The sequence below is a fragment of the Hippocampus comes genome, unplaced genomic scaffold (genome assembly GCF_001891065.2).
Source record: "Hippocampus comes isolate QL1 unplaced genomic scaffold, H_comes_QL1_v1.1 scaffold109, whole genome shotgun sequence".
NCBI lineage: Eukaryota > Metazoa > Chordata > Actinopteri > Syngnathiformes > Syngnathidae > Hippocampus > Hippocampus comes.
Genome location: NW_017805274.1, coordinates 68,965 through 80,113, shown reverse-complemented (window position 1 = coordinate 80,113; position 11,149 = coordinate 68,965). Strand labels below are relative to the sequence as shown.

Here is an 11,149-nt window from a genome sequence, read left to right as displayed (position 1 = left end):
CAGGGGGAGGTCTTATGAGGGGCGGGGGGGGTTCCTCGCCATTAGCCACTTTCACTGCCAAATTAAAGTGATAAATCTCCAGGTTCCCTTTGATGGCGAGCGGGTGAACTTGGAAAGATGGTCTTTTTGGACGCCGATGAGGGGGTTCACATCAGCTGTTATCTTTGTCTCAAGTGTTCTATATCACAGCCAACAAAAGACTGCTCTCCCAACGCTACAAAAGCCACGTCCTTTTGCTGTCGGAATGACGGGAAAGAAATACGCCAAAATGGCGTACGGGCATAAAGGACAATCTGGAGCGATTTGTGCCCGGTTTCGCCCCGCTTCCGAACAACCAGTATCTAATGGCTCAGAGGGGTAACATAGCCACCGGGAAACTAAAGGAAAATGGTTGCACTCCACCGCCGCACAGAGCAGCTTTACAGTTCCGGTCAAACAGTTTGGTCATGTGATGTTGGCAAGCTGAGTTGTGATTGGTCAATACCTGAGCCCTGAGCAACTCTGATGTCATTTATTAGTAGACAAGAAGTCGCAAAATGGCCGCCGCCCCCTTAGCCCTCTGAAATGGATAAAAACCAGACATTCATCATCTAATAATCTGGACTGCTAATACCGCCGACTCACCGTAACGAGTAGTAAAACCACCGGCGGCCATCTTGCGGTTGCCACTCGCTAAGTGCATCGAACGTGACATTGATTTCTCTGCGACGTTTTCACGTCGTTTTCTGTCTGCAGCGAGAGTGCAACATTGTGTGTCGAAAGGTTGTAGCAAAAAGTCTGGGGAAAAGCTCGAAACGCGTATTTCATCGGTATGTGATTCAGAACTTTCTCTCGTCAGGTATACCTCAGAGTGCTACTCAAAAGATTCTTCTGCATCACGTCAGAACCGTCTGTGATGAAATGAAAGCAAAGCCCATTCGGGACACAAAACATAACATCGGTAACTCACTATTCACGAGACTGAGATAATATATTCTGAACGGTTGGTGCAAGCAATGAAGTTTGCACTTTGAGAGGCTCACGTGACCCCATACAGGCATAAAAAAAGCACTTTTAAGAAAAAATTTGTCAGTAACTGAGGCAACGCAAGATGGCTGCCGCCTGGCTTCAGCCGCTACAGACAGCAGGCTGTCTGTGAGAAAAACGGGTGTCATTTGCGACTTGATTTCTATTCCACAAACGCAATATGAATCACAATAGCGTTTTTAAGACTCACGAGCCTGCATAGAACATTTTATTGTCAAGAAAATCTTTGACTTGACTTCCCCTAAGTATGTATCCATTTTGCCCATGAAAGGAGCTGCCTATCGAGACACGAGCGAGTGCTTCATATGACACATTCCCAGAGTTGCTATTTGCCCAAAGTGAGCGCTAGTCACTCAGACGGCTTGTTAACGTCGGCGTAGTCGGGCAGATTTGTGCTTGTCAGCGTGTGCTGCGTCATTTCGCTAACGCTCGTGTCGATCAGCAAAGGTTAAGTGGCTGCTAATCTGCCATATGCTTGCCGTTGCGTCCGCCATACGCCAGCTAATGATGCCTCTTGAATTTGCAGTTAGCGTAGAGTGTTTTTTATTTATTTTTTTTATGAAATGAAAATAAACACAGATGACACCAAGATGCTCCGCTTTTTATGAGGTCGCATTTCGCGATCCGGCCACATTCACTTGTACAGCGCGCTGTCTTTTTTTATTTTGTTTTTTTTTTTCTCCCCCCCCTCTTTTGCATAACTTGTTGCATAAGCACTCTTCTGGCAGGCACACACTGTCATGTACGCTCTGTGTCATTTCTGCTTTTCCAGTCGGCGCTCGTTACAGTACAGGCCGTTCCCTCATATCACCGCAGTTGCAAAACCACACAAAACATCGCTCCCCCTTATTCTTTTTCATTCTTTTTTGGGGGGTGGGGGGGGGCGTCATCTAAGAATCGCTTTCCTGTTTTCATGGTGCTCTCTTGCTCTCTCTGGGGGTGTCGTAACCCGGGAGGCCTTGCCAAGAACAAACCGAGAGATCGGCGTGTGCTGGCGCTGGACACACACACACACACACACACACACACACACACACACACACACACACAAACACAATCACCAGATGTTCACTTGGTGCATGTGTTTGATGTGTGATGCGTATGGCATGTACAGTACGCCGTGCCAAAGCCCGTAAAACCATAATTAGCCCGCACTCTGATGCGATTGCGCGCGGCGTATACGTCCGTTTATTGCCGTACACGGTTGTACACGCTCTCGATAAAGTGAACATGACACATCGGCAGCCCCGAGGCAGCACTGTAAACTGTTTGTATTCGGAGCACAAGAACAAGAAAAGTGGCGGTTCATGTTGACAGCGGATAAATAGGCACTCTGGTTTCAATGCGTGCGTCAAAATAATTGACCCAAATGGACTTTGGAAGGCGTGGCATTAATCGCAGCAGTTTGTGTTTAAAATGAGAAGGCAGCCATCTTTTAGGCAATACAAGCTTCTTCCACATTCAAATAAACACATTCATCAGTCAACTTAAAGTTGTTGTTTCTTCAGCTTGTCCCATCAAGGGTCATCATAACCAGTCACGTGCGTGATTGGTTTCCGAATGAAATGAATGGATATGCCAAGGAGCACTGTAATGACATAATAAAGACATAGAATGTAAAGAATTAGACTGTGTCCTTGCCACTTTTTGTACAATTGAATGGGATGTTCCTTCCAGTGTGTGCGTCTTGACCACCTGGTTGGATAGGACAGACAGTTTCACAACTGACTCACTGAGCTACCTTAATATTAGCCATTTTTCGCAGAGGATAGAGATTATATGCCTGCGAATGTTGTTATATTGTCTGTCTACATGTGTCCCGCCACTGTTTTTGTTCAAATATCAATTGCTTGTGGCTGTAATGCGGCGATTTGTTAGCCCATCTGTTTTTTTTTTTTTTTTTGCATTGTTTGCTAGTTTGAAGCTAAATGGACTGCTGTAAGGCAAAGCTACATGAGTGTATCTGTGAAGTTTGCTCATTCTCATGATTTTCACTCTTGGGTGCAGCACTTTGTCACAAAACTTGTCGAGTTAGAACTCGGATTGATGTTGCCCAAATGCAACAGCCGTCCCCACCATGTCGCGACTTTGCCGAACAATTGTGTGCCGCTTTTCGGATGCTAACGCGAGTCCGCGCTTCAAGCTCTGCGGCTCTTGCTTAGCTTTTGGCTCAATAGTGTTTGCAGTTGAATAGTGATATTGTTGCGTTTCCTTGTCGTCTTGAATGTCGATTTCTGCGCAGCCTGGCTGCCAAGTCATGAGCGGGGAAACTTGGAGTGTGCAGAATTATGTAAATTCAGAAAGGCTTGCTCACAGTCCCGTTTTCAGAAACAGGCCACTCACATCAGAGTTACAAAGTTGTTTAATTTCACACTTGATGGGTAAGCAGGCACTCCAGAGACTCAACTATTTTTTTTTTTTTTTTTACAAGCAATTCAAATGTCAATTAACCATAATTTGTCGCATTTCAGATATCAACAAAAGCCAAAAATTGTATCTTCTCTTTTTTCCCCCCACTTTTAATGAAATGGTGACATTTTCCACGATAAGACTCCCGTTTCCCCGCGCTCGTCTCGTCCCCGCGTTGCCCGGCGTGTGATAAACGTCCACTCTTCATCTTGTGTTTTTGTCCTCCAGCCGGCGAGAAGGCCATCGTCTGCGACCAGTGCGGCGCTCAGTTCCAGACCGAAGAATCCCTGGAGGCTCACCGGCAGATCCACACCGGTAAGAACAAAACAACACCGCTCATTTGTTTTGCTGCGGTACACTGAGATAGATAGATATATATTTTTTTTTGACAACGAGCCCGCATTGGCCAATCTCGTCTGGCTCGGCGGAGATGATGACGGACGGCGAGATGGCACCGTGCCGGATTCGCCCTAAATCGCAAGAGACGTAACAGTAATCAACATAGTCGGGAACACTTGGCAGGGCCTGGTGTTGTTTATCGCGATGCCCCCTTTTCCCTCTCGCTATGGAGATGGGAAGACGGTGCGGCTGCCAAGATGGAAATGGGAGGAAGTAAATCCTCCTCCTTCGGCAGATGTGAGGCGGAATGAGGTGTTTAATTTAGACGGACAGGATTGTCTCCGATGTCCGTTGCTGTTAAGTAGACCTAATGGTGTGCTCGGGTCTTAATTTTCAGCCTGTGCGAGTGTGTGACAGATCATTTAACAATTTGGCCGGAGGAAATAATGGGAGCAGAAATCGAGTGAGCCTCCCCCAATTCATATTCACAGTCCACGGGTCCACCGTTAATTATCCTGACAATGTTTAAATTGTCCGATTCCAGGGGTGTTTAAAATGTCACATTTTTGTGTCACTTTTAAGGCCGATTTTACTGTTTATGTTTCATGAAAAAAGTTGAATTGACATTTTTTAAAAATTCTTGATTCTACATTTCAATTCCAGTTTGTGTGACTTTTCAAAAGAACTTTTTGCACAAAATGTCAATTGAATTCTGGACTCTCCTCCTTTTTATGATGGTGACATTGTCGAAGAACAATTCAGGTTGAATTTTGATTCTACGGTGTCATTAAATGTTTGCAAAAATGCCATGCAAACAATCGTGGGCCCAATCAAGCGACTGCTCATTTCCGACTTAACTGAATTAGACGTTTCAACAGCGGTGCTGCCAATGTGCACGCAAAGAGATTCCAGAAATAGACACTCATCATTATCATCATTGCCAGTGGCAGCCTGTTCCTTTTTGGCCACTTTGCCCCCAAATTTGTGGCCGTCCGTTCTCCTCCCAAACATCTGAGAGGTGACGGCGATGTCGGCAAAGTTTCGCAAATATTCCTCCTCGGGCTCTAAATATAAACATTCTGGTCTGGAACCAATGGAATCCGTTTTCACGGGGGGGGGGTCAGTGTGCAAAACGACGCCACAGCAACAGGGAAGCTACCAATACAGCATCTATAGGAGGTTGGTTGATATGCTAAACGGCGAGCCAAATTTGAATCGAGTTTCTCGTGTCACTCACTATGCCACTCCCCTTAAAGGCACGCGTGCCGTATGCAGAGTGATTATGTTTGACTTTGTAGCTGGCCGCTCGTCGCCCGCACACAAGGCGATTGAACACCAAAAATCTGCCCACATTTTACAACGGAAAACCTTGTAGTCCGTATCGTGTTTTGAGGCTCCACTTGGCAGCGTGCGTGAACCGCAAAAACATGGCGGGATTGTCACAGAAGGCACAAATTGCAATTCAGAGTCGGAGAAGGGCAAGAATCAAGGAGAAGAGATTTTAAAAAGCTGTTGGCCGTGATCACTCGCACTTAATGGACTGCACTTCTGTATTTTAACGACAGAGACTCTCCATGCTTCAATTTTTTTTTTCTTTTGCCACTGGTACATATGAAACTATAGTTGAGAAGAAATGTAGGTTGCCTCTGCCTAAGGCCTCTTTTCAAACACGCCGCTCCTCTGTCGCCAACAATGTCCTTATTCAGACGCAGCGCTAGTGTTTGTCTATGAAAGGTAAAGGCTGTCATGTCATGTGTACAGTAGCCGGCGGTGACCCGACACCCTCTCGGCATCAGTATTTGGGCTCGCCGCCTCGCCGCGTTGAATGGTCCCTATTGTGGTGCGGAGCGATCAGCTGCAGTCTGACTCAGCTTCGACGGGGGCCGAAAAAAATAAAACCACGGGACGGTTTGGAGCTCGCCGGCGCATTCCTGAAGTCGTCGTCATTCCCAGCGAAAACATCACGTGGCGTTTATTTCCGACGTAGGAAACATACAGCAAATATTCCCCTTCTTTGCGAGTAATGGAAAAAATCACGAAACTACTCCAAGAATATCTGCAGTGAATCTTCTGCCGCTAAACTGGGACTTTTGTAAGCAAACATTCTCCCAGGCGGTCGAGGAAGCTTTCATCTTCAAAACCAAAATAAAACCCCGCTGCTGTCATACTTCCAACTCCAAGCCTATTTACTTTCTGCCTTGTTTATGTGCACTACGGCTGTTATGCAACATACACAGCCGGGGCTAATTTTAGCAAGGTTTTTTTTTTTTTTTTTTTTTTTCTTATTGTCAACCAGCAAACCGTGGGGAGGATGTTTTGGCAGCGGGCTAATTTCACTCAGCGCTCGTCAGATGGTGGCATGCGAGGATGCGTTCAGGAACTGCAGATCAAAATGTGTATTATTCTAACCAAATATTGTTCAAACACAGTAACTTTTCTTGATTACGGCGTCACTTCCGTCCAATATAACACGTTTAAGGGCCACTTTGTAAAAAGGAGTACATACAGTAGAAAGTACATGAAGAAGAACGTATGTAAACTGGTGGTGGATACACAAAAAACAAGATCTGTGTGTTGACTATAAAATAAAGTGGAGTCAAAACGAATACATTATCGCAGACTGGTGACGTGGCTTCTGCGCAGCAATCGTACATCAGGCAGGTCACGTGGTGTCGGTGTGTAGTATCGGAGCATTTTTACCAAGTACCGGAGAATATCTGAACCAATACTGATACTGGCCAATTTCACGTTGCACAATGAAGTTTGGTCGGCTTGTCTAGCATGAGTAGACCCACAAAAAAGTATCAAGGAGCAATATGCGAAAAGACTCAGAAACCGTTTTGGCTGAAAGCGTCCATTTTAAGGTAATTTTGATTCATTCCACGAGTCCTAGCATCCAAAGTCTTTGAAAATTCAGCCCCCGAGGTTTCATTTGCTGACACAAAATGATGTCGGCCTGTCTCTCATTAGTAGCCCCACAAATATGTCTTAAGAATACATGCCTAAAAAAGAATCATAGGAAGTCTGCCAGACTGTTTCAAAACGGCCGTTTTAGCATAATTGATGAAGTTTTTAAGGGTTCTTTGTTCATAACTTGTCAGAACAAATTTTTTTTTTCATCCGATTTCTACAAAATTTGAATCACATATATAAAACAGATGGACACTAAATGAAATTGCAAAGACAAACGTGAGCCCCAAAACTGGCACGACGGCACTGCTTAGTAATTCTTCGAGAATGGAGCCCCTGCAGTCAGTTTGAACTAGAAACATGAAATTTGGGAGCTATCTCTATTATGAGTAGATCTACAAAAAAAGTCTCAAGAAGCCATGCCCCCCCCCCAAAAAAAAAAAAAACACAGGAAGTCTCCCATTTTGTTGATTGGCAGTGCTGATTTGCTGAAAATTGTGATGTTAGTATTATTAGGGCAGGGTAACGATTGTGGCCACGACCCCCCCCCACCACCAAAACTGCATTTCTAGTTTGATTCAGTCATTTTTTCCCCCCTCCTTAAACGTTTTCCTCATGTATTGTGTCAAATGGGCTCTTTTTCCTCCTGCGCGTCCAGTAAAGCCTTGCATCGATCGACGCTGCGCACCGCAGCCTAACGACACTCGTGTGATACACAATCGTGACGCGGTGAGAGGTGGTTGCTTGGAAGCGTTCTGGTGAAGGTTATACCGGCCCAACGCAAGTGTAAAAACAGCATAATAAGGTCCGAAGACGCTTGCGTTTTGGGCCCGAATAGCAAGTCGATTTGTTTTGTGCGAGATTGTAGCTTTCACTGGCGCGACTTGTAATTTGCATGGAAATGCGGCGCGAGTGAGCGAAGGCCACGTCACAAAATGAGCAGTTACCCGTCGTGGCGGCGGAGGCGACAGCCACTCCCGTGTGACTGCGAGCCGGCGGCCTTGGCGGGACTTTGTCGGTCGGGACCGTTCGTACGTGAACCAGATGTTCACTTGGTGCAAGTGGTGATAACAGCCACGCGTGGGGAGGGTCCTTTTTGTGGCCTGTTTCATTGCCTCTCAATTATTCCCTCCCCTCCGTCCTTTTCAAGCCTCGTAATACGGGCGGAAAATATGCAAAGCGCCTCGCGGGCAACGGCGTTGTGAGCGCAGCGTGATTCCAGAGTAAACACTTTCTTTTCTCAAGCCAGGAATAGTTTGGCTGCAGCGAGGCGGCAGGGAGGGAAGCGAGGGACGAAGAAGAACATGTGCTGAAAAGCCACAACAACAAGGTCCCGAAACGAGGATCCGATAAGCGTCGGTCACGTCCGTCAAGCGAATGAGGCCGACGGCGACGCCGAACACGCGGGCGTCAAAAGTGCCTGAAATCACACGAGCCGGGCATCTGTTTAGCATCGACTTAATTGTGATGTTATTAAGTTGTCAGGGAGCATTAGGCCTGCCATACGCAAAGCAAACACACACACACACACACACACACACACACACACACACACACACACACACACACACACACACACAGGGAGACTTCGGTCACTGTTGCAGGAGCATAAATGCGTAGCTTGTTAGAATAAGGATAAATCATTCAGTGTATGCTAGCGGTTTGTTCACGAGGTATCAGTTCAGTATCAGCTCAAATTAAAATAGAAGGTGCATGCATCAAAATATGTATTTTTCTGCTTCAATGCACGTTGAAAATAATACAAGCTATGACAGATTTTTTTCAACGTGATGTTTAGTTAACATTCTCTCCAGTTGTGCAATAGAAATGAACAGGAAAAATAATCCAAATAAAGTAAAAAAATAAAAATTTGGCTGCATGGGCAAATACATTAGCGCAATGTACGACTGTCATATATTTAATGCGACTGCTCCTGTCGCAAGATCTTCATGTTAACTGCCATCTTGCACAATATAAATGCACAGAACTAATAGAAACAGTATATTGAGTTTAAAATAAATATATTTTAAAAAAAAATAGCATGCTAGTCTTGCATGGAGAAATATGCTAGCGCGGTGTACTGCTATCATACGATGCATGTAAATGCTCCTTTCACCCCGTATTTTTGATTCTGTTGCTTTGCAAAATTAAAAAAAAAATGCAATGAATAGAAATGGTACATAGTTTAAAAAAAAAAAAGAAAAGATTGGCATGCTGGTCCTCCATGGGCAACTATGCTAGTGCAATGTCCTACTAATGTGAGTACTCCTTGCACCAGGTATTCTTGATAATCCCCACCTTGCACAAAAGAAATAGACCAAACAACTAGAAATCATCCAATCCCCCCCCCAAAAAAAGTATTGTTTTTGCTTCATGTGGACTGTCCCTTTTCGCTCCTTCGTCTTTTTTTACCTTGCGTCCATCTTCCCATGCTCGCCTTGCAAAATGATCAGAGTACAAGTGGTCCGAGACTCTATCGCCGCTAAATTAAATCAAGTGGTGCTACCTTGACTACAGTCACTTCCCTCACGACGAGCCGCCTCCTCTTTCCCCTGCAAACAAATTTTCTCCCGATAAGATCTAAATGAGTTTTTCCGAGGCGGAGGAAAAGCGCTGATTGATGCGGCAGAGAACCGAGAGCAGTTCGGAGGAGATGCGCGTGAATGAGAAATTATGCGTGAATGAGAGTTCGCAATGGGCTTTCATTGAGAAGCAACCAGAGTTGGCCCAGCCACCCTGCGGAACCCCTGCGAACCGGCGGGCACAGGCCCATTGAGGCGGCGTGGCGTGAAAGTGTGGAACAACAGCTTGTCCGGGAGGGAGTCGGTTTTCTTATAAGGCCATGAAATAAGTGGGTGGGATCCGCGAACAAATTGGGATGGGACGGGTGAATCCGCAGACGGCGGCCACACATCCAGAAAGAGCAATAAATTAACGGGGCCCGGGCGGCGGCAGTCAGGCAGGGGCGGGAGGGGGGGGGCGGATTATGGACTCCCAGCGGGCGCTGCGATTCACGGGCCATAAAATGGAAGTCAGCGGGACACGCCACAAATCTGGCCGGCCAATATCCTCAGCGGCCCCCTCGTGCCGCCCAAAGGACGAGCCCCCCACCTTGTCGGGGCATCTTAACTCCCCTGGATGCCGCCCTTTGTACGACACCCCCACACATCATTTGCATCTTGTTTTGGACACCTTTTTTTGGGAAAAACCAAATAATTTCCATTGTCATTGTGTGTGAATGTAGTGAAAGTTTTTTTTTTTTTTTTTTTTTCTCCACTCATATGTTTTAAAAATATTGTATTTATTTATTTATATTGTTTTGGGGGGTATTTTTTTTTATTTCTATTGCTTTTGAGTTCATATTTATTTTTCTTGACTTCATGTATTATTTAGTTTTATTTCGAATTTGGTTCTTTTATTTTGGTTAATTATAATTTTAAATTTGATATTTCTATTGTTATTATTCGTTTTTTTGTCTTTTGTATTGTTTTGTTTGTTTTTATTTATCACTATATTTTATTTATATATGTTTATATTTTTATTCGATATTTATTGTACGTTTTATAGTTGAATTTATATTTTTTAGCACTATATAATTTTCATATTTTGTATTTGTTAGCTATTTTATCGTATTTATTTTGTCGTATTTTATTCAGCTTTCATCTGTATTTTCTTTGTTTCATTTTTTTGATTTTATATTTTTTATTTATAGGTATTTTTGTCTGCTATTTTGTTTGTATTTTTCTTTTATATCGCTTTTTTCTATTTATCGATTTAGTATTTGCTTAATTTCTTTAACTTCATATTTCTTCTGTTGTTTGTATTTTAATTCCTATTTATTTTTTCATTACTCCGTTTTTATTCGGTGTGGGGGGCAGGGTCAGATTTTTTTTGTATCAATTTCGGCAACATACTGTACTCAAGATCATAGACGCACAAAAACAATCAAGATGTCATGGCATCCCGGGAGGCTAGCTCACGTTAGGTTGCTACTTCACTGATCTGGGGAAAGCATTTTATTTTCCCTTTTGCCACAAGCAACTTCGAGGATTCTTTTTGCCACAGTATATCGGGATTGCTATGATATAAAAAAAGCACGGATAAGGAAAAGGAACAGTGGACATCAGGAGGCTCCTTCCCAATATCCCCTGTTGCATTTTAACCTTGGCGAGGCGTTTAAGGGTTGGCCGTCGGAAGCGAGCGATGTCCCATCAACAATGACTGTGCTTTCGTTTTTCTGCGCTGTTATTCCAAGTAAATCTCCCCTTGTAATTACGTCGCCGATTGTTTGCCGACATCTTAGGAGAGTGTTAAATATCAACAGCCCCCCCCCCGCCCCACCCATTTACAGTGCAAATACCCTTTCGATTAGCCCACTCACAATAGCAGCCATTCTTTTAGTCCTTATTATTCCTTAATTGTGAAGCAAGATTAGCAGGAGTGCTTCCAACCTTTCACCCCAAAC

At 44.5% G+C, this 11,149-nt stretch overlaps 1 protein-coding gene across 1 annotated transcript in view; it reads left to right on the top strand.

Annotated features, from left to right (window-relative positions):
- The window catches only part of zbtb16a (zinc finger and BTB domain containing 16a), a 104,033-nt gene that overhangs the window by 67,009 nt on the left and 25,875 nt on the right, over positions 1 to 11,149 (top strand). Inside the window, exon 4 of the mRNA XM_019869627.1 lies at positions 3,664 to 3,750. Coding sequence (XP_019725186.1) covers positions 3,664 to 3,750 — 87 coding nt within the window. The remainder of the gene's footprint in view (positions 1 to 3,663; positions 3,751 to 11,149) is intronic.